Source organism: Canis aureus, chromosome 2 (assembly GCF_053574225.1).
Source record: "Canis aureus isolate CA01 chromosome 2, VMU_Caureus_v.1.0, whole genome shotgun sequence".
Classification (NCBI taxonomy): Eukaryota; Metazoa; Chordata; class Mammalia; order Carnivora; family Canidae; genus Canis; species Canis aureus.
In genome coordinates this window covers 76,601,516-76,621,492 of record NC_135612.1, presented here as the reverse complement: position 1 = coordinate 76,621,492, position 19,977 = coordinate 76,601,516, and the positions used below count along the sequence as shown (strand labels likewise).

The 19,977-nt window shown below is 35.7% G+C and overlaps 1 protein-coding gene across 10 annotated transcripts in view; it reads right to left on the bottom strand.

The window, feature by feature from the left end:
- ARAP2 (ArfGAP with RhoGAP domain, ankyrin repeat and PH domain 2) overlaps nucleotides 1-19,977 on the bottom strand; it is a 192,381-nt gene that overhangs the window by 132,132 nt on the left and 40,272 nt on the right. For all 10 annotated transcript variants that reach the window (XM_077879956.1, XM_077879929.1, XM_077879992.1 and 7 more), the window contains exons 7-8: nucleotides 13,768-13,837; nucleotides 7,995-8,115 (exon numbers count right to left, since the gene is read on the bottom strand). In XM_077879956.1, the coding sequence (XP_077736082.1) occupies nucleotides 7,995-8,115; nucleotides 13,768-13,837 (191 nt within the window). The remainder of the gene's footprint in view (nucleotides 1-7,994; nucleotides 8,116-13,767; nucleotides 13,838-19,977) is intronic.

Here is a 19,977-nt window from a genome sequence, read left to right as displayed (position 1 = left end):
CCCAGAAAATCTTACTTCTGTTACTTAGAGCCTACTCTACTTAGGAGTATGCTGACTTGATATTCACTCATCCATTCTAGTCTCATCACAGTAACAACAGTATCTCATTTGGTAAATTAAAATTTGGTTTTCTCCCTCCACAAAAGCTAAAGTGACCTTCAACTATGGATAACACACTGTGTTACAGGCACAGGAATCTGATCTATTCCCCAAAGAGCAGTCAAAGTTGTAAGTCAAGTTAGATATGAAAATAGAACACAGAATACTATAAATGTCATATAAATGACATCAAATAAAATATGAGTCAATTCAATGGAGGTAAGTGATTTGCTGAAGGTCATACAGCAAGTTAGTAAAATTAGGAGAATCAAATGTTTTAACTCAGACAACTGTTCTCAGCACTATGGGAAGAAAAAGTATTTGTGCTAGGTCTTGGAATGAGGAGCCTTTAAAGACAAAACTGGGGTCTGGTGAGGGAAGAGTAGAACTTTATGACTCTAAACAGAGGAGAATATAAGAACAAAGGTAGAAAAAAACCAGTATCTGCTCAGAGACTTATAGATGGACATAATTGATAATTTTGAACTCAAGAGGAAAATAGGAAATATGGATAGAGTTTCTGCAGTACCTGTAAGGAATTTTGCCTCCAAACTTTATTACAGAGGCAAAAAAAGAAAGAAAGAAAGAAAAAGAAAGGGAGAGAGAGGGAGGGAGGAAGGGCGGAAAGAGAAAGAAAAAGGTCAACATTCTTAGCAAGGAAATGACATGATTAGTATGATGATAGGTAGACCAAACCGGAAGCTTTGAGATAAGGAATAAGGCAAGAGACGTTTGAAGTATGATAAAAATGGAAACAAAATAATATTTGAAGGGTCAAGACATTAAAGGATGGGAAAAAATAGCTAAGTTTTAAGTATGTTTGACAGGTATTCACAAAATATTTAAATTATCAAAATACAATGCAGCTTAGTACCATGACTTGACCAAAGAAGGCAGAAGATTCCATTTTATTAAGAGAACCACCTCCGGTTTTCAGTGCCCTAGCATGCCACCTAAATGGACTAATAGCGAAGTGTGAATGAAGGTAACCTACATAAAATAAGATCCATGGAAGTAGATAAATGTTTAATGTGAAAGGAGAAGAAATGGACAAATCCTGAGGTACAACTGTATCTATGAAGCAGGAAAATGAGCTAGCAAAAAAAAAAAAAAAAAAAAAAGGAAGAAGTGATTATCAAGGCAAAAGGAAAAATAACCAAAACCCAGATAAGAAAAATTATCAAAAAAAAGCAGAGCCCAAGCTTGAAAAATTGGACAGTATCTCAGATCTAAGGTCTGGAAAGGAGTATTCCATTACGGAGTCAAATAAATCTTCAGACTAGACTTGCTCCCTCCCATTCAAACATGAAACCTAAGCTATTTTATAATGAGCCTTATTAAATTATCTTTATTTTTTGTTCACCTTCCAAGCTACTGAAACAGTTTCATCTTTAATGACCAAGGCCAAAGTATTTATCAAAACTCATTCAACAATGCTTTACTGCGGATATTACATAATCCCCATGATAGAGTGCCCATTCATCAGGTGGAGATATATACCTAAATTGCCCAGCATCTTTAGAAACTAAAACACATGAAAATGTTTAGGTAACTAAGTCAATGTCAATATGCAGCATCTGCTCTACATTCTAGAGCCACACGAACAGATCCAGACTGCACTAGGATAATTTATATTTTCGGGAATAACAACAAACCTTCCATTGGTTATTACTTGTGATCATTAGTTTCACACAAGATACTCCTGCCAAATAAACAGTACAGAATGGTTTTTGTTTGTATTAATCTACATAAAGCATTTAGTTTGAAATGTAGGTCATTTTTTTTTTTAATTGAAGAGAAACCAAGCTCAGTTTTTTTTTTTTTCTAATTCTTTCAATTTTTTATTGAAATGTAGTTAACATATAGTGTTGTGTTAGTTTCAGTACAACATGATTCACTACTTCCTAGCCTTAGTCAGTGCTCTCCAGATAAGGGCACTCTTAACCTCCTTTATCTATTTCATTTACGCCCTCCCACACCTCCCTTCTGGTAACCACCAGTTAGTTCTCAGTACTTAAGAGCCTGTTTTTCTGTTTTTCTTTCTTTCTTCATTTTGTTTTGTTTCTTAAATTCCACATGAGTGAAATCATATGGTATTTATTCTTTTTGAGTTGTTTCACTTTGTAGGTCACAACTTTATATGTAGGCCAAACTGTGGCTTCTACGTTGCTATGAGCGTACATCTCAGTTTCTCAGGAAAATAGTTTGAAACTGGCGATTGTATCTGTTGGACTTAAACATATGATGGCTGCATCTAACAAATGGTTCTCTTATAGCCTAGAAGTATTATCTAGCTCCTTAGTGCCTCACTTACTAATAGGAAGTAAACAATCATGAATAAGTACAAGTATTAATAGTAACATTCAGTTTATTCTTAATTACCAATGCTAATGGAGATAAACAGTGATACAGATCATTCAAACACAATAAAACAGATTACAAGTGTCATTGGTATTTGGCTATGCAATGTGTGTGTCTAAGATATGGGGAATATGCTTTGATAAATCACAACATTCCAAATAAAATACTGATTTTTCCCTTAGACTAAGTGTCTTGGGCAAAGCTAGATACTATGCTAGCTTCTATATACTCTTCACACCAAGGTACTTTTATTCTTTCCAAAAACAAATATTTACTGTCTTGATCTTACCACTGTGCTAAAGCACTATTCCTTAGAGAATATGCCCTAACCTAGATATGGCTTTGCTCAAAGGAGAGCATTCTGGATCGAAAAAAAAGAAGAAGAAAAGAAGAAAAGAAGAAAAGAAGAAGAAGAAGAAGAAGAAGAAGAAGAAGAAGAAGAAGAAGAAGAAGAAGAGAGAAAGAAAGAAAGAAGAGGAGAAAGAAAAGAGAAGAGAAGAGAAGAGAAGAGAAGAGAAGAGAAGAGAAGAGAAGAGAAGAGAAAAAGAAGAGAAGAGGAAAGAAAGAAAAGGAAGCAAAATCACCACTTTCTTATAATTATGCTAGAACATAAATAAAAGATACCAGCAATTCCCTCAAACTACTTTTTTTTTTTTAAGATTTATTTATTCATGAGAGACATAGAGAGGCAGAGACACAGGCAGAGGGAAAAAGCAAGCTCCATACAGACACCTGATGTGGGACTTGATCTAGTAAACTCCAGGATCACGTCCTGAGCTGAAGGCAGCAGCTCAACCACTAAGCCACCCAGGGGACCCCCCTCAAACTAGTTCTTGAGGTTTTCAGGAATGAATACCAACTACAGTAAGAATCAAAAAAATTTAAAAAAAAATAAATAAAAAAGCAAAAACCAAAAAGAGAGACAATATTCTGTGACCACTGGATTTAGCAGTAGGCCTATTCATTAGTAACATAAAGAACTGAGTATACTAGAGATTACTACTACATAAGGGCTATGTAAAAGATTACTAACAGAATCTAACAAAGTTTAGATGAACCTTTATTTTCGATATGCTAATATAATTGAATTAAAAATTCCTCCATGGAACCCATGATCAATTTCAGAGAAGAAGTACCTGCACACCATGCCTATTCATTCATACAAATATTTACTAAGTGCCTAATGAGTGCCAAGATCTATTCTGAATACTAGGAATGGAGGCATGAACAAGATAGAGCACAACCGTGATCTCCTGGAGTTTGCCCTCTTGTGAAAGGAGGAGGGCAATAAAACATAGATATATAATCTATTATAGTGACAAGTGCAATGGGACAAAATAAAGCAAGGCATGAGTAACATAAGAAGTGTTATTTTATAGCTGGCACTAGAAAAAGCCTCAGAAAGAACACGATGGTTAAGCAAAAGCCTAAAGGAAATGGAAATGACAGAGCAAGTCAAGAAGATGGCTACAGGAAGAGCATTCCCAGATAAAGAAAGTGGCAAGTGTCAATGCCCTGGGGTTGATATGTTCAAGGAACAAGAAAGCAGCTGAAATATAGTGAGTGAGAGAGAACACAGATAGAGACAAGGACAAAGAGACCAGAGCCAGATCACATAGGGGTTCCTGGATATAAGTACTTTACTTTCAGGGAGATGGAGAGACAACACAGCATCTGAAGTGAACTGAAATGATCTGACCTCTTTGATGAATGATCACTGACAGCTGTAGAGAAGATAGGACTGTAAGTTGAGCAAAGAAGGTTATTACAATAACCCAGATAGAGGTGGTGGCTCGCATTAGAATAGTAATGACAGAAGTGTTGAGAATCAACCAGAATCCAGACATATTTCCACCGTCAAAAATGATCAGATATGCTGATGGATGGATGTGAGCTTTGAGGGGAAAAAGATTCAAGAATGACTCCACAGTTTGTGACCCATTACGATAGTCGACCAACGTATACAATGGAGCACTTTTAATTCCCCTGGCTCTCCCTCCAGCTTATAAATGTTCCATGACTTGTTTCTGAAAACAGTGAATATTTTTGGGGCACCTGGGTGGCTAAGTTGGTTAAGCGTCCAAATCTTCATATCAGCTCAGGTCATGAGATCGGGCCCTGTGTCGAGCTCCATGCTCAGTGCAGAGTCTGTTTAAGATTGTCTCTTTCCTCCTCAGGCTCTGCCCCTCCCCACTGTGCTCTCTCTCTCCCTCAAAAACAAAACAAAACAAAAAACAAACAACAACAAAAACAGCACTAAGTATTTCAAGACAGGTAAGTCTGCTTGCCCAAAATAACTAAAGGGAAATTTATGTTTCCTACCCAAGTGTTCCTTAGAACAATAACAAAGCTTTGCAGTACCAAAGCTGCCACTGGAGGGCTGTAACATGCTGTCTGGAAACAAGAGTTGAGGGGAAAAACACCCTCCTGCTTCCCAGGGATCCAGAATCAGCTGAGGTGGACAGGAATGTGAGCCTGCAGTTAAAAGCCAGCGCTGAAAAAGGCCCAGGAACCCACATGACCACTCGGAATTCTTAAGCCCTTTTCTCACTATAAGAACTGCCGACTCAAAACATCACCTGCTTTTTTAAGTAATGCATCTACATGTGTGACCGCAGGTGCCAGGGGAATACAGACCGGAGAGATCATTAGCTGTTATGACCCTCTGACCAACTCCAATGGCTCTCCTTGGGGACAGAGGAATCCAACTAAATCTTTTATTTGAGGATGAGTATTTTTAAAATATTATTTCAACATAATTCACTTTCAACTAAGAGCATAACAATACTTCATAGGAAACCTGGGAGGGCTGAAGCCTTTGAAAATTTGTGGGGGAAAAAAAATGCCAAATTGAAATCCTGTCTTAGCAATGCCAGAGTGGGCAATGCAGCAGTTTGGAGACAGTGACACTGGCTTCAGAGGAGACAAATGACAGGATGTTCAGAACCTTATCACCAAAACTGGAGAATGCATTTCTGCTAGGATGTCAAACCATTTCCCCTTTGTGTTTTATTTTTTTTATTAAGATTTTATTTATTTATTCATGAGAGTCACAGAGAGAGAGAGAGAGAGAGAGAGAGAGATAGAAAGAGAGACAGACAGAGAGGCAGAGACACAGAGGAGAAGCAGGCTCCATCCAGGAAGCCCGATGTGGGACTTGATCCTGGGACTCCAGGATCACACCCTGGACCGAAGGCAGGCGCCAAACCGCTGAGCCACCCAGGGATCCCCCCACCTTTGTTTTAAACTTTTGTCTTGCTTAAGATTGAAGTAAAGTTTCATTTGGCCTAAAAGTTCATTAAGTCAGACATTTCATAACCCACTATGGTTGTTTTCTCAGTTCCCCCAAAGAAAAAAATAATCATCTATATATATGGAAGGAGAAAAAGAAAAACAATAAAACACACCTAGTATCTTGTGGAAGGTTCCATACTAAATACAGACACACATGTACCATTTACACACACATACACCTCTACATATACCTATGTTTAAAAACTCTGGTTACTACATGAAAATGACTTTCAATGAAACTAACTTGGTAATTCCATGTGGATAGTCTCCATTTTTGCTGAAGCAGTATTTTTATGCTTTTAAAGCTTAAAGACCTAAGACTTATTTAACAAATAGTAACTTATACCAAAGTTTTAATGAAATTCTTATACTGTTCATATCATAATTATGCGATATATGAACTATGTACCACACCATGTAACTTTTAAACATGTGGGTTGATATATTCAACCTAAATGTGTCTGTTTAACTTTTAACTACAGTAAGTAAATATGGCTAAACAGATTTTTCACACAGGTTAGAAACTTTATTTCGTATGTCCATCTTAAAATGCCTGCTATATGGCATGTGTGAAATTCATTTTGAGAAGCCAAGGCGAAAGTGATAAGCACCTCAAAGAAACGGGCAGTCACCTTCTGGGCAGAGGAAACCAAAGCGTAAGGAAAGATCGTCATGATATCCAGTCAAGAGGAGAATACTTTAGGCTTTCCTGGTCACAGAACCTGCAACAACTCAATGATGCCACTGAGGCAGAAAAGCAGCCACAGACAGTATGCAAATAAATGACAGTGACTGATCTAACATGACTTTAGTTACAAAAAACAAGCAGTGGCCAGATTTAGGCTATTGGCTGTGGTTTGCCAACCCCTACTCTAGGCTACAGCTCTCAACAATTTTTTAAATAACAAGTCGAGTCATAAACACTTTTTCTATTACATATGCATGATAAACACAAGTAGTCTCACAATATAATACACTTACTAAAAGCAATGCACTTTGATATTTATTATTCTATTTCATGTTTGGCTTTTTTTTTTTGTTGTTTTGGGGGGACTTTTCTTTTTAGTACCATCAGAAACCACTAAGTTGACCTCACAAATAGATACTGATTCACAGTTTGAAAAAAGGTACCCCAGTGTGAACAGCAGCTGGAACTTATGCATTTATTGATTATGCCAAGGAATAATGAAAGCTTTCTAGAAATAGATAGGATTTATTCAATGTTTCTCATGCCATGCACTGCTGTATGTTCTAGGAATCTATTAGTACAAAAAGGCAAATATTGCCCCATAATATCTAATATTTGTTGTTTATAAAAGGGTAAAATGGGATAATTTTTTTTCTTTTTAGAAAATGGCATAATTGTAACACCTAGAGCCCTTACAAGACTACTATAAATAATGTAGTACAGTATTTTACTGCACATTTCAAGAATTTGGTAAGTTCTCCAAATCATCATTATTCAATTAAGTACCAGGAAGTATTTTCAAAATCAAATTGAGTTATAACCTATACTAAAATAGAAGCTTTAAAATAAGTTGAAATCATAATTTTTAATTAATGATGACCTTACCTACATTATTTAAAAGTAGTAAAACATATATTAATAACATATTGATAGTCAAAATACACAACAGAAACTCTTAGCTCTCCTTTTTCTCCCTCCCTACCCACTCCAAAAGTTAGAAAGGATCTAAAGATTTAGTTTCTATCCATAAACTACATGTCATCTAATTTTCACCAAGTGACCTGAATCAGATGATGAAGGTAAAAATTTAAAAAGTATAAAGGATACTCCAAAATCTATACTAGAATGATTGCTGGGCCTATGTGTTCAGTTGAATCTGGCATAAGTAAACTTCCATAAAACCAACCTTTTAATAGAAAAATTAGAAAAATTGTTTTTGCTTATTAAATAACCACTTTGCTTTATCAAACATCTGCTAAAAGGGGGACTCCATAAGAGCAAAGATTTTTGTCTTTTTTTTTCACTGCAATATATCCAGAATTTAGAAGAATTCTAAGCACTTAGTAGATTCTAAGTATTTGTTACATGCAGGAATAGTGAACACAACTTGTCAATTTGTTTATGACATTCAAAATAATATAAAATGTAAATCATTTAAAAGTAATATTTCAAGATTTCTTGACATTTGTAGTGTCATTGGTTTATCAATCTTCTGATTGGTTAGAAATTAATGTCTACGAGTGTTGTTACAGGGATAAAGAAATACTCTTACCTTCTTTTTCTACCCTAAAAACAAAAGTTCTTTGTGTTGTAACAACTTCAAATTTGTTGTCTCCTTGAACTCGTACCGTAGATATAGCAGAAAGGGGAATTATTCCTTTTGAATACTTCTCCTGTGTTGGTTTGAGAAAAAGATACACAAATGAGACAGATTAAAATGAAATTCTTATGCCCTTATCAGAAAAATGGTACAATATTTACAAATATTTACAAGTATATTATGCTTCTCTTTCATAATTTTAATCTAAAATTTTTAAATGACATACAAATAGTATATATTCTTAGACACACTTAACACCCAAGAAAGGAAAATATTAAATGGCCCTTTCATATCAGATTTCTTTTCAATTTTCTCTTCTTCTGGGATTTAAAATTAAAAGGCAAAGAATCAAATACAAACAATTGTACTAGACCAGCAATATATAGTTCCAAAAACCAACGGTATGTTTTTTAACAATCTGGTCAAAATGATTTTATGGTGTTTGCAGACATCTGCTGGCCATAATGGGTAATGTAACTAAACTACTTCAATACTACTGCTACTGCATATTGTGAACAAGAATATATCTCAAAAACAGACTGTCTGTCGGATTATGTCAGTTAAACATATTACTTAATGATTCTAATGAATATCTTATTATCACAACTGTCTCACTCTACCTTTAATTCCTCAACAAAAAAACAAATGAAAAAAGATGCACGTGGCTGTTTGCAATTGGTATATACCTAATACAATTTTGGCTGTTGGCAAATGGCCTATGCGTTTTACCATTTTGCTCAAGAAGGTCACTCTGAAGACTACTGGTAGTTTTCTCAGTCTTCCATTTTTCTGGATCCACCAAAACCATGCAGCATAAGGACCGCCTGACAATTTCAGCTATTTACTAAGGGTGAAATATTTACCAGGCCTTGTGTTAGAAAGAAAATTCAAATAATATTTATACATTCAAGGAGCCTCAAAGTGAAAAACTAGCTAATGTAATGAGAGAAAAGTTTAAAACAGAGTACAAACCATGGAAAATATGAGTACAAAGATGGGAATTCCTCATTCTGCTTAAAAGAGGTCAGATATTTTCACAGACATAATGACTTTAGAGCCTGACCCAAAGAAACTTGAAATTTAACCACACAGATAACTGGTTGGGATGCCATCCCGGCTGCAAAGCTTTAATAACAGAGGCATAGGTATAGATATAAGAGCAGCCACAGTGTAAAGTCAAAACAGGTGAAGCTAGAAATATACATCAAGGACACATTATGGAAGGTCTTAAATATCAGAAGAGTTTGGATACATCTTTACAAGGTTTCTTCTACTATTCCCTTCCACAGAATGATTCAGGGAACTATTTCTTGGGGGGGGGGCAGAACTCTCATTTTTTAGCAGATCCCAAGTATATGAAGCAACTGGTTAGGAATAAACTGTATTAAACCATTCCATGTGGAGAACAAATGCCAAGGTCATATTCTTCCCAGTGGTAAACTCCCTACCACACCTATCAGATAGGTTAGGGACAGTCACTATCAGCAGCACGGTGTTCTACTGGGAGGTTATCCTCTGCCCGTTGAGAAGATATACTATGCTATCATGGCATTCCCTCTTAGTTTTTTGGAGGATTCTTCTCTTCTAATGCCTCTGGCTCCAATCTCCTATCCCTGACTCTATATATGTATTAAAATCCTATGCATTGTTTGACATAATTTTTAATGCCAATGCCACAAAGGCTTTCCCACCTCCCCTCACACAGTCAAAACTGAATACAATATTTAAATTGGAACTGAGAAAGAGTGGGCAACCTTATAGAAAAAGAAGGATGTCAGGAAGTAATTTCAAGCTAACTTTTCTTCTTGATTTCCACTTTTTTTTTTTTTATCTTTTCTAAGGAAATCCATTCCTACTATTGTAACTATCAATTTTATGAGGGAAACTCTATAAAATTGGTTCCTTCCTTCCTTATACATTTTGGTCAACTCTAGCCTCATATTTCAAGTCATCAATGGTGCATGTAATTGTCCCGTAAGTACCTCAAACTTTTTCTCCTGAAAACCTACCCTCCCCCTTCTATATCTGTTCATTAAAATATTACTCTTCTAGTCAATCCTAGTCTTCCATTTGTATGGCTCCTTTGACCCACATAACTTGGGACTCTCCCTACAGTGACAGCATCAACTTCCTCCCTGGCATTCTCTAACTCTCTCCAGTCACATGAGCCTTCTTTGAGTTTCCATGAATATAGCATGTTTCTCCCCAATCTAGTGCCTTTGCTTATACTTTATTCTTCAAGGAATGTTATTCATAACCAGCTCCACATAGCTACGGCCTCTACATCCTTCACATTTCAGCATAAGTATATGCTCCAGAAGAAAGGTTTTCTGACCAGCCTCTTCTCACAGGTCCCCATCCTCACCTAGGCAGATGACCTTATTTTAAGCTAATAACAACCTGTATTTTTCCTTTTAGCAATTACTAACTATACCTTAAATGGTGATTCTTCTATTTACTGTGTGATCATTTAAGATAGTCTTCCCAAATAAATGATGGGTCATACATCTATTTTCCTCAGACCTTTTATATAATTGGCATTGCAGAAGTATTTTCTCAATGAATGAATTCTATGTCCAATCAGTCACAATCACAGCCAAATCAAGCTCTGACAGCTCATTTTTATATATTTCTAAATTCATTTTTTAATATCTCCACTAGCCTACACAGCCTACATCCAGATAATTAATGCCTGATTTACCACACACTCCCCTGATTTGCCTCCCAACTTTCAGCTTCTTTTCCTTCTAACCTTTCTTGTATATGATTGTTCAGATGTCATAGTTGGAAAAAATAAAAGATTCATAGAAGGGAATTTAAAAAAATGGATCTTGGAAGTCTGCACAGGATTTTGATTGGTGGTAATGGTTCAGAAGTTACAGATGGAAGAGCAAAAACAGGGAGATGAAATACAGGAAAAAGACATGTTCCTATTCCCCACAGTTTGTACCCAGACATCGCTAAGAAAGGCTATGCAAAGAAATACATAACTGACTGGCTAAAGGAAACCCAATAAATGCAGCGGGGTATAATATGCAATGCTAGGCAATACTAGACCACTAAGTGCTCCAAGAATGATAAAAGTGGGAAAATGTCTCCCTCGTATCAGACAACCTCAGACATGGGAAGGAGCACAGTACCTTTGGGGACGGTGCAAGGGCTTGTCTGGCTATAAGTCTACAGTGGCTCAGATCAGACTGAAAAATTTAGGATGTCCACAAACATTTACACTTCATCTCTTAGATGATCCATTCTCAAATCTTAGTTTGCTTGAGAATTACAATGGCTCATAAAATTAGATCTCTAGTGAGATAATTAACCGTTTGTTGAATGAAATGTTACCATTAATACATTTTTCAGTAGAGAAAAATCAAGCAGCGTCGTAGGAAAAAAGAAATAGGAAATTTTTTAAGATTTTCCCTCTTCTAGGTCTGCTTTAAGAGATTAAAAAACAATTCCTTACAAAAAAGTAACCCACTCACATGCCTATAATAATATCATATTTAACAAGTAAATACTCCAGAAGAATAATAGAGAAATAAATTCCCCAGGAGTGATCAAAATGTACTCAACAAACTATTATGTCACTTTCACCTCAGGAAGTTATAGTTTCTTTAATGGCTCATTTACAATCTATTATGAGATCTCAATAAATCCTGTAATTTTTAACACTGTAGAGTTGATTTTATATTTCTCTTCAAACAACACATTATAAAGACAATATAGAGGAGGGGGAAAAAGACAACAGGCTCAGAATGATTGTGTTTTTCAGAGTGTAAAATTTTCTTTAAGGACAGAAATTTCAAAGCACCCCTTGAGTCTGTAACACACAGATATGTAGGTCAAGTCGGCCATTTATCTTCTACCACTTTCCGACAATGAAATGACCACAGGGCAATTCTGCCCACAGCTGAGTGAGAATGGGGGTGAGAGAGATTTCCTGGTAGGTGACTAGATATCAAGGCTGGTGGGATGATGCCATTTTCATTAATATAATGAAAAAGTTCCTGCAGAGACATGATGGAGCAGCACTGAGGAAAGTGAAAGAAAACTAAGGAAATACACAGCTCTGCCCAGCCAAGCGCACCTCAGGTGCACCTTTAAACACCAAAAGGCCCAACAACCACCAACACTGCACAGTCACCTGAGACAGTCGCTGTGGCCACACCTATGCTTTCTGTACACTGGCCCTAAAATGCCTTCTTCCCAGTCCTCCAATACACCCTTGAGCAAGGTGAGTCACAAAAGAATCTGTGTCTCCTTTTAGAAAACATCCATCTCAATGTTTTCAAGTTTTGCCAAGATGAAACCAACGATCTCAATAGTAAAGGGATGGAAATACCACAGAAAACAATTTGAATTTTTTTTAATTGTTAAGCTAAAGAATTTGTAACCATTTATTTTAATGAACTTATCACAATTTCAAACGAAGGCTGCATCATTTTTATTGCATCATTACCTAAAAATGTGGCAGGCATTCATCTCACTGCATTTCAGGTGATCTTTCAAAGGACAAACAGAATGAGTCCAGGGACACAGATACCAGAAATTCTCTCTCCCAAATGAGGATATTGATGCCACCACCAACAGAGCCTCATGGCACTGAAGCCTGTCTCACTCCTGAATAGTTCAATCAAACCCATCCCTGGCATAGAAACTGTCTCAACATTCAAATACACAAGCAAACTAAAAACATTAGCTAAGACAGAAAAACAGCTTTTAAAAAAATACTCATCCTATCACCTTGCAAACCTCAAAGAAGTGTGTTTAAACTTATTTGATGCTTTTATCTGGATCACTGCAAGGTGAAACCAAGTAATTAATACTTCTCTAAACTTTCATTGTTCTTAGCATTCTAGCATGTAAATGTATGTTACTTTCTATCTAAAAGCATATTCTCGGGGATCCCTGGGTGGCTCAGCGGTTTAGCGCCTGCCTTCAGCCCAGGGCGTGATCCTGGAATCCCGGGACCGAGTTCCACATCAGGCTCCCTGCATGGAGCCTGCTTCTCCCTCTGCCTGTGTCTCTGCCATCTCTCTCCCTCTCTCTCTGGGTCTCTCATGAATAAATAAAATCTTTAAATAAATTACATAGATAGAGTCACTTGCCTAAAGACAAAATTGTGACCACTTTTACAACAAGATGTTCAATGAGCTCTAACCTCAGAGAACCTTATCAGCTTCATCTCAAGTCGTCTTCATATATCATATTTCCCAATCAGAAAACTGATTTCCCATCTGGCCATCTCATTGTTCTCTATGTTACTACATCCTGTTCTCTCTAGTCTCTATGGACAAACATTCCTCTCTTTTCAAGACCTGTGACAAATGAAATCTCATACAAGAAGCCCTCTTTGGTTTTTCTATAACCTCCCAGAGTACAAAGTAACCTCTCCTTGTATTGCCTACCTGTAGTATCCTTTTGTAAATATTCCTTAGTGCTTTCTAGGAGAAAGACAATTGCTTATTCATTCTTATATCATTCACAACAATTCCTGTAGCTTGCAGAAGACACTCTATAAATAATTGTTGGATATATAATTTTTTAAATCCAAATTTTATGTGTCAAAGAAAAGTTAAGCAATGAACAGAAGGTTTCACCCATGCAAATGTTTTACACATTGATAACCCAACGCTTGTTCTTAAAAATCAAATTGTTTGCTTAGTTTACTGAAGTATACCTTGTATATATAAGGCAATCTTTGAGAACTATAAAATGTACTTACTTTCTCATTATTGTAATAAGAAATGCTAAGGCCATCAAATTTCACCCATCTCTTCTGAAACATGCGTTTTCTGTAAAACATGAAAATGCTATTTTACATTCAAGTATCGTGAACTTGGATTTTAAATACATTTGTAATGTAACTGTGTCGAGCACACTCCTATTTGTTGTTAAACAGTATAAAAAACATTAGGCTATAACAATGTACAGTTTTGGCAATGGCACGTAGGAAAAAAACAAAATGACATTTTCTAATGAATTAACATAGGAATTGAAAACAATGATACTGTTGGTTCTGGCACAAAAATAGACAAAGGTCAATGGAACAGAATAGAGAGCCCAGAAATAATCCCACACTTATATGGCCAATGCATCTACCACAAAGAAGGCAAGAATATACAATGGAAAGAAGAGTCTCTTCGTCTTTTCAATAAATAGGGCTGGGAAAACTGGACAGCTACATGTAAAACAATGAAATTGGACCACTTTCTAACACCATCCACAAAAATAAACTTAAAATGGATTAAACATCTAAATATGTGATCTGAAACCATAAAAATTCTAGAAGAGAATACAGGCAGTAATTTCTCTAACATCAGCTACAGCAACAGTTTTCTAGATATGTCTCCTAGGGCAAGGGAAACAACAGCAAAAATAAACTACTGGGAAGACATCAAAATAAAGAGATTTGCACAGCAAAGGAAATCAACGACAAAACAAAAAGGCAATCTACTGAATGGGAGAAGATATTTGCAAATTATTTATCTGATTAAGGGCTTAATATTGAAAATATATAAACAACTTACATAACTCAACACCAAAAAAAGGCAATTCAATTTAAAAAATGGGTCGAGGACCTTAATAGACATTTTTCCAAACAAGACATACAGATGGCCAACAAACAAAAGATGCTCAACATCACTAATCACCAAGGAAGTGCAAATCAAAACTGAAAAGAGGTATGGCATTATGCCTGTCAAAATGGCTAGAATCAAAATGACAAGAAATTAACAAGTACTAAGGAAGATGTGGATAAAAAGGAACCTTCATGCACCAATTCCTCACTGGTGGAAATGTAAGTTGATACAGTCTCTGTACAAAACAGTCTTGGAGGTTTCTCAAAAAATTAAAAATACAAATACCATACGATCCAATAATTCCACCACAGAGTATCCAAAAAAACCCACAAAAATAGGATTTTGAAAAAATATATGCACCCCATGTTTACTGCAGCTTTACTTATAATAGCCAAACAACCCAAAAGTCTATCCATAGATAAAAGGATAAAAATGTGTGTACATATACACAGATACATAACAGAATATCACACGGCCATAAAAAAGGATGAGATCCTGCCATTTGTGACAACATAGATGGACCTAGACAATATTATGCGAAGTACAATAAGGCTGAGAAACATAAATACATTATGATTTCACTCATATGTGGAATCTAAAAAAAATGAATAAACAAAAAAGTAGAATCAAATCTATAAATATGAGAATTGACGGTTGCCAGAGGGGAAAGGGTTAGGAAGATGGGTAAAATGGGGGGTGGAGGGAGTAGGAGATACAAGTTTCCAGTTATGGAATGAACAGGTTATAGGAATAAAAGACACAGCACAGGGACTATAGCCAATGATACTGCAATAGTGTTGTATGGTGACACAGACAGCTACAGTTGTCGTGAGCAGAGCATAATTTGCAGAGATGCTGAATCACTGTTTTACATCTAGAACTAATGTAACACTGTATGTCAACTATATTCAAGTAAAAACTTAAATAAATAAAAAATATTATTAAGGGTATTAATATGCACATTTATAGGTTAGTGCAAAATGAAGTTTGGTGAGAAACACTATCACTGCCCCCAGTTCCCCTAACAGAAATAATCCTTTAATCAAGATAATATAGGGGTGCCTGGCTAGCTCAGTTGGTAGAGCATGCGACTTTCTATCTCAGGGTCATGAGTTTGTGTCCCACATTGGGAAGAGAGTTTACACAAAAATAAATAAAATTTTTTAAAAATTTACAAAAGATAATATAGGGGGATCCCTGGGTGGCTCAGCGGTTTAGTGTCTGCCTTTGGCCCAGGCAGGATCCTGGAGTCTCGGGATCGAGTCCCACATCAGGCTCCTGGCATGGAGCCTGCTTCTCCCTCCTCCTGTGTCTCTGCCTCTCTCTCTCTCTCACACACAAATAAATAAATAAATCTTTAAAAAAAAAAGTAATATAAACTTTCATCCTTCATCCTTCATTAAGCTTATAGTATGTATCTTATTTTACCTTAACTTTTGCTTTGGAGCATGAATAATATTTTCCCAAAATAACAAACCTTTGTCAATTGGATTTATAGAGATAAATTACCTAATTTTGATCAAATGAGCTGAAAAAAGCCCCATATAGAGAATCCTTTACAATCATCCAAAATTCATTGAAATATTAACATTTTTCAAAAAGAATCAGATGAAAGGCAAATGAAATTTAGATGATTATCTTTTCTGAAAATAAGAAACAAAGCAGAATAATGTAATCATGTTTCCTATTTAGGTTTAATAGAAAAAACTTTTTCTGACTATATAAGGGAAAAGTAAAGAACCAATTCCCACTTGGACTTTTTTGTTTTGTTTTCAGAGCCCTTCCCGGAAATCAGACAATCTTATTCTCTAAGTGGCTTTCTCTACTCGACGCAATATAGATACTTTTAGCTTTTAACAAAAATTATACATGAAAACTAACTTCCCGCTTGAATAAAGTCATTTCTAAGCATATATGTAAATAACAATCATGTCTACCTTTTCCATTTGTAGCTTGCTAACATGTTTAAGATAAGGGATTAGTTTAATATTCTGTGATTTTCATAAGATTTAAAGATAGAAAAAGAACATCTGGAAGTGTGAAGACCTCGTCTTCCCTGCTTTTTTCTGAGCACCAAACACGTATCACTCAAGTGAAATACAGCAGGCCTCCCACATTGATCTATTCAGCTTCACATAAAATTAGAGCAAACCTGATCAAATGGATAAAAGTTTCCAAGTGCATCAGGACAGACATTTCCATATAGAAGCATCTGAATTAATTAAAAAGTAACAATAAAGACCCTGAAATCATAAACATAACTACTCAGCTTTCTATCATCTTTCCGCTTCCTTTTAACTATCCTTGGTCCATGTTTTCTTAACACTGAAACATGCAGTAGTTAAGACACCTAGTTTTTAAAACCCAAGGGTTTTTTAAATCCCTTGCATTAAAAACATTAAAAGGTAAAGAAGTATTAAACACACAATTGCACACTGAACAAATTAATCACTCTGCACTCATTTAATGTTGATCCATGCCATACTTGAAGGCAGGTAAATATACATCTTCCCACACAATGTCAGCAATAATTCTGTGTATCAAGATTTTATTTTGGACTCTACCCACCTTACTTTGTGAATGGTGGTAAGCTGGAGCTCAATAGTATATATAATCTTCCATTTCAGAATAAAACAGTCAACACATGTAGGGAGATAATTACCATTACCCTTCTATTCCCTTTGCTAATCACTCCTTCTCTTCCAGAGTTCCACTATACTACCTATACAAATATTCCTTTCCTGATGAGCCAACCCAAAGCAAAAGACAAAACTATTCTCTCTCAAAGCACACCTTTTCCTCCTAATACTTAATACAATCGTTAATATTGTGTGTATTTGTTTACTTGCTCAATGTCTGTCTCCCATATCATACCTTATGCTTTATAAGGACAAACTCCAAGAGTGCTTCATCCTTCACTACACAATCAGCAACTAACATAGAAACATATATGGCAAAAAAAAAAATTAAAAAAAAAAAAAAAAAAGATACATATATGGCACTAAAAAAAAAAAAAAAAAGAATTTGTTGAACGAATGACATAATTAAGTGTAGTCCCTTTAGCAAGATGACAAACCTCAGTGACCAGAACTCAAATAATCAGCATCTCAAAAAAAGAAAAGAGAAAAAAAAAAGGTTGGCAGAAGACAGGAAACTTCTGAACACTCAAAATTAAATTCAAACTTTCAAAATCTGCCAAAGCACAGAGTGTAAAAAGTTTCAGAACCTGCTTTAATGTGTTTTACTTATTTATTGCAGGGATTCCTGGGTGGCTCAGCAGTTGAGCTTCTGCCTTTGGCCCAGGGTGTAATCCTGGGGTCCCGGGATCGAGTCCCACATCGGGCTCCCTGCATGGAACCTGCTTCTCCCTCTGCCTGTGTCTCTGCCCCTCTCTCTGTGTCTCTCATGAATAAATAAATAAAGTCTTAAAAAAAAAAAAAGATTGTTTATAGCAGCCACTTGGACTCAACAAGCTTCCTCGGGACTCCACAGCCAACTGTTTGGGGTCTGAGGCATCACCCAGGAATATAACATCCGTACCCAAGGAAAACTAAGGGAAGAGATAAAGCACACAGTTTAGGGATCAGTGGTACCACCATCTGACTACATTTCCTCTCGGGCACTGAAGACAAAGGACACACTCTATCCCTAGCTCTGAGCAAAGCCTCACCCAAAACCTCAGCCTCTTTCACACTCATTTTCCAAGACATTCTCCCAACCATTTAATTTTTGCTACTACCAGGTAACTATTAGATGTGTTCAGCCGTTTTAACTCAATATTCTTAAAGATTATTAAATCCTTCTAATAATCTATGGAGGGATGGGTAAACAGGACAAATCCCAACCCACAGCAAAATGGAAGGAGAGGCCACATGGTGTGTAGCACCTGAGGAAACAACCATTTTGTGTTGTTGAGACTACTCTGCAATCCTCTGATTAACTCTCTCCTTCTGCTTTCCATCTTTTATCCAGCCAGCCATCAAATCTGTGGGGACCTACACCATGGGCACCATCCTCCTGCCATATTGCTACCTATCTCTAGACTCTTTCTTGCTGCCTGGCTCTCTCAGATGCAATTTTCTCCACTTGAAATGCTCCCTGCCTGCTCCGGACATGGCCAGTTCCTTAGCCCTGAAACCTCAGCTTGAAAGCATTCCCTCCAGGTAGCCATCCTTGGTCAGATCCTAAGATCCCTTTGGTCTCCTGTTCCATTTCTTCACTTAATGACACCTAACAAATTGTGCATTTGTGTATTTGTTTTGCTTCACCCATCTCTCATGCTAGATATTAAGAGATTGGAGTGGAGAAACCATTTCTATTTTGTTTATCAATATAAAAGCGGAGACTATCACAGTTCCTAGCAATAAAATGTGCTTAATAAATATTTAATGAACAAAGGAACATATTTTTCACTGAAAAATGCTTACTCAAATTCGCATTATTTATAGAGATAATATAAACACCAATAAAATATTTTACCCTTAATTTCACTTTTGCTTTTTTCAAATACTAAAGATATTTATTAATATGACAAAATAAAAGCTTTGGAATCACAGAAAAACTAGAACCTATAGAAAGCTTGGAAAATTCATCATTAATATCTATGTATTTTTTAAAATATATTTTATAACACTTTTAAAACGTGCTTTTTAAAAAATGTATGCATTTGACATGTCCTTATTTAAAAATACATGTCCTTATTTAAAATTATTAATCAATATGAAATGTTTCCAAAATTAAATTAATATAAATATTAATCTATTTTGCTCATTAAATATGTCAATGTTCAATTGACTGTTTTCTGTAAGTTCAATACTGAATTCTAATAACTAGTAATTAAAGATAATAACTTACATTTATATCCCTTCTCATATTATACTCCTTTCCAGCAAATGGAAACTCAGATTTAATGTAGATAAACCCTACAAATTAATTAAAATTTCAGTGAAATAATAAAATGGAGAACTTGAGAAGGTATTTTGTATTTCTAAAGGTCAATGTACAATATTAAAATAAATATTGATGAATACTAAAGTTTTAAGAACTATCCTTTCTGTGCAAGGGCTTTATATTTCTTTCACATATTTATATAAGGCTATTAGATATCAGGCAAATAATAATAATTCCACTGGGATTATATAAAATTAATCTACTACACCCAATTAGAGGTTCCAACAGCACTTTAGACATTTACTCTGATGTAAGCTACTGCCTTTCCCTTAAATTTCACGTAACAGCTCAATTTGCTTATCAGTAAATGTTAAAAATAAAGACATGGTATAAAATACAGTGTCATCCTGGCCTGTAGCACATAAATTAGATCTGAAATAATAATGAATTATTATAAAGAAATG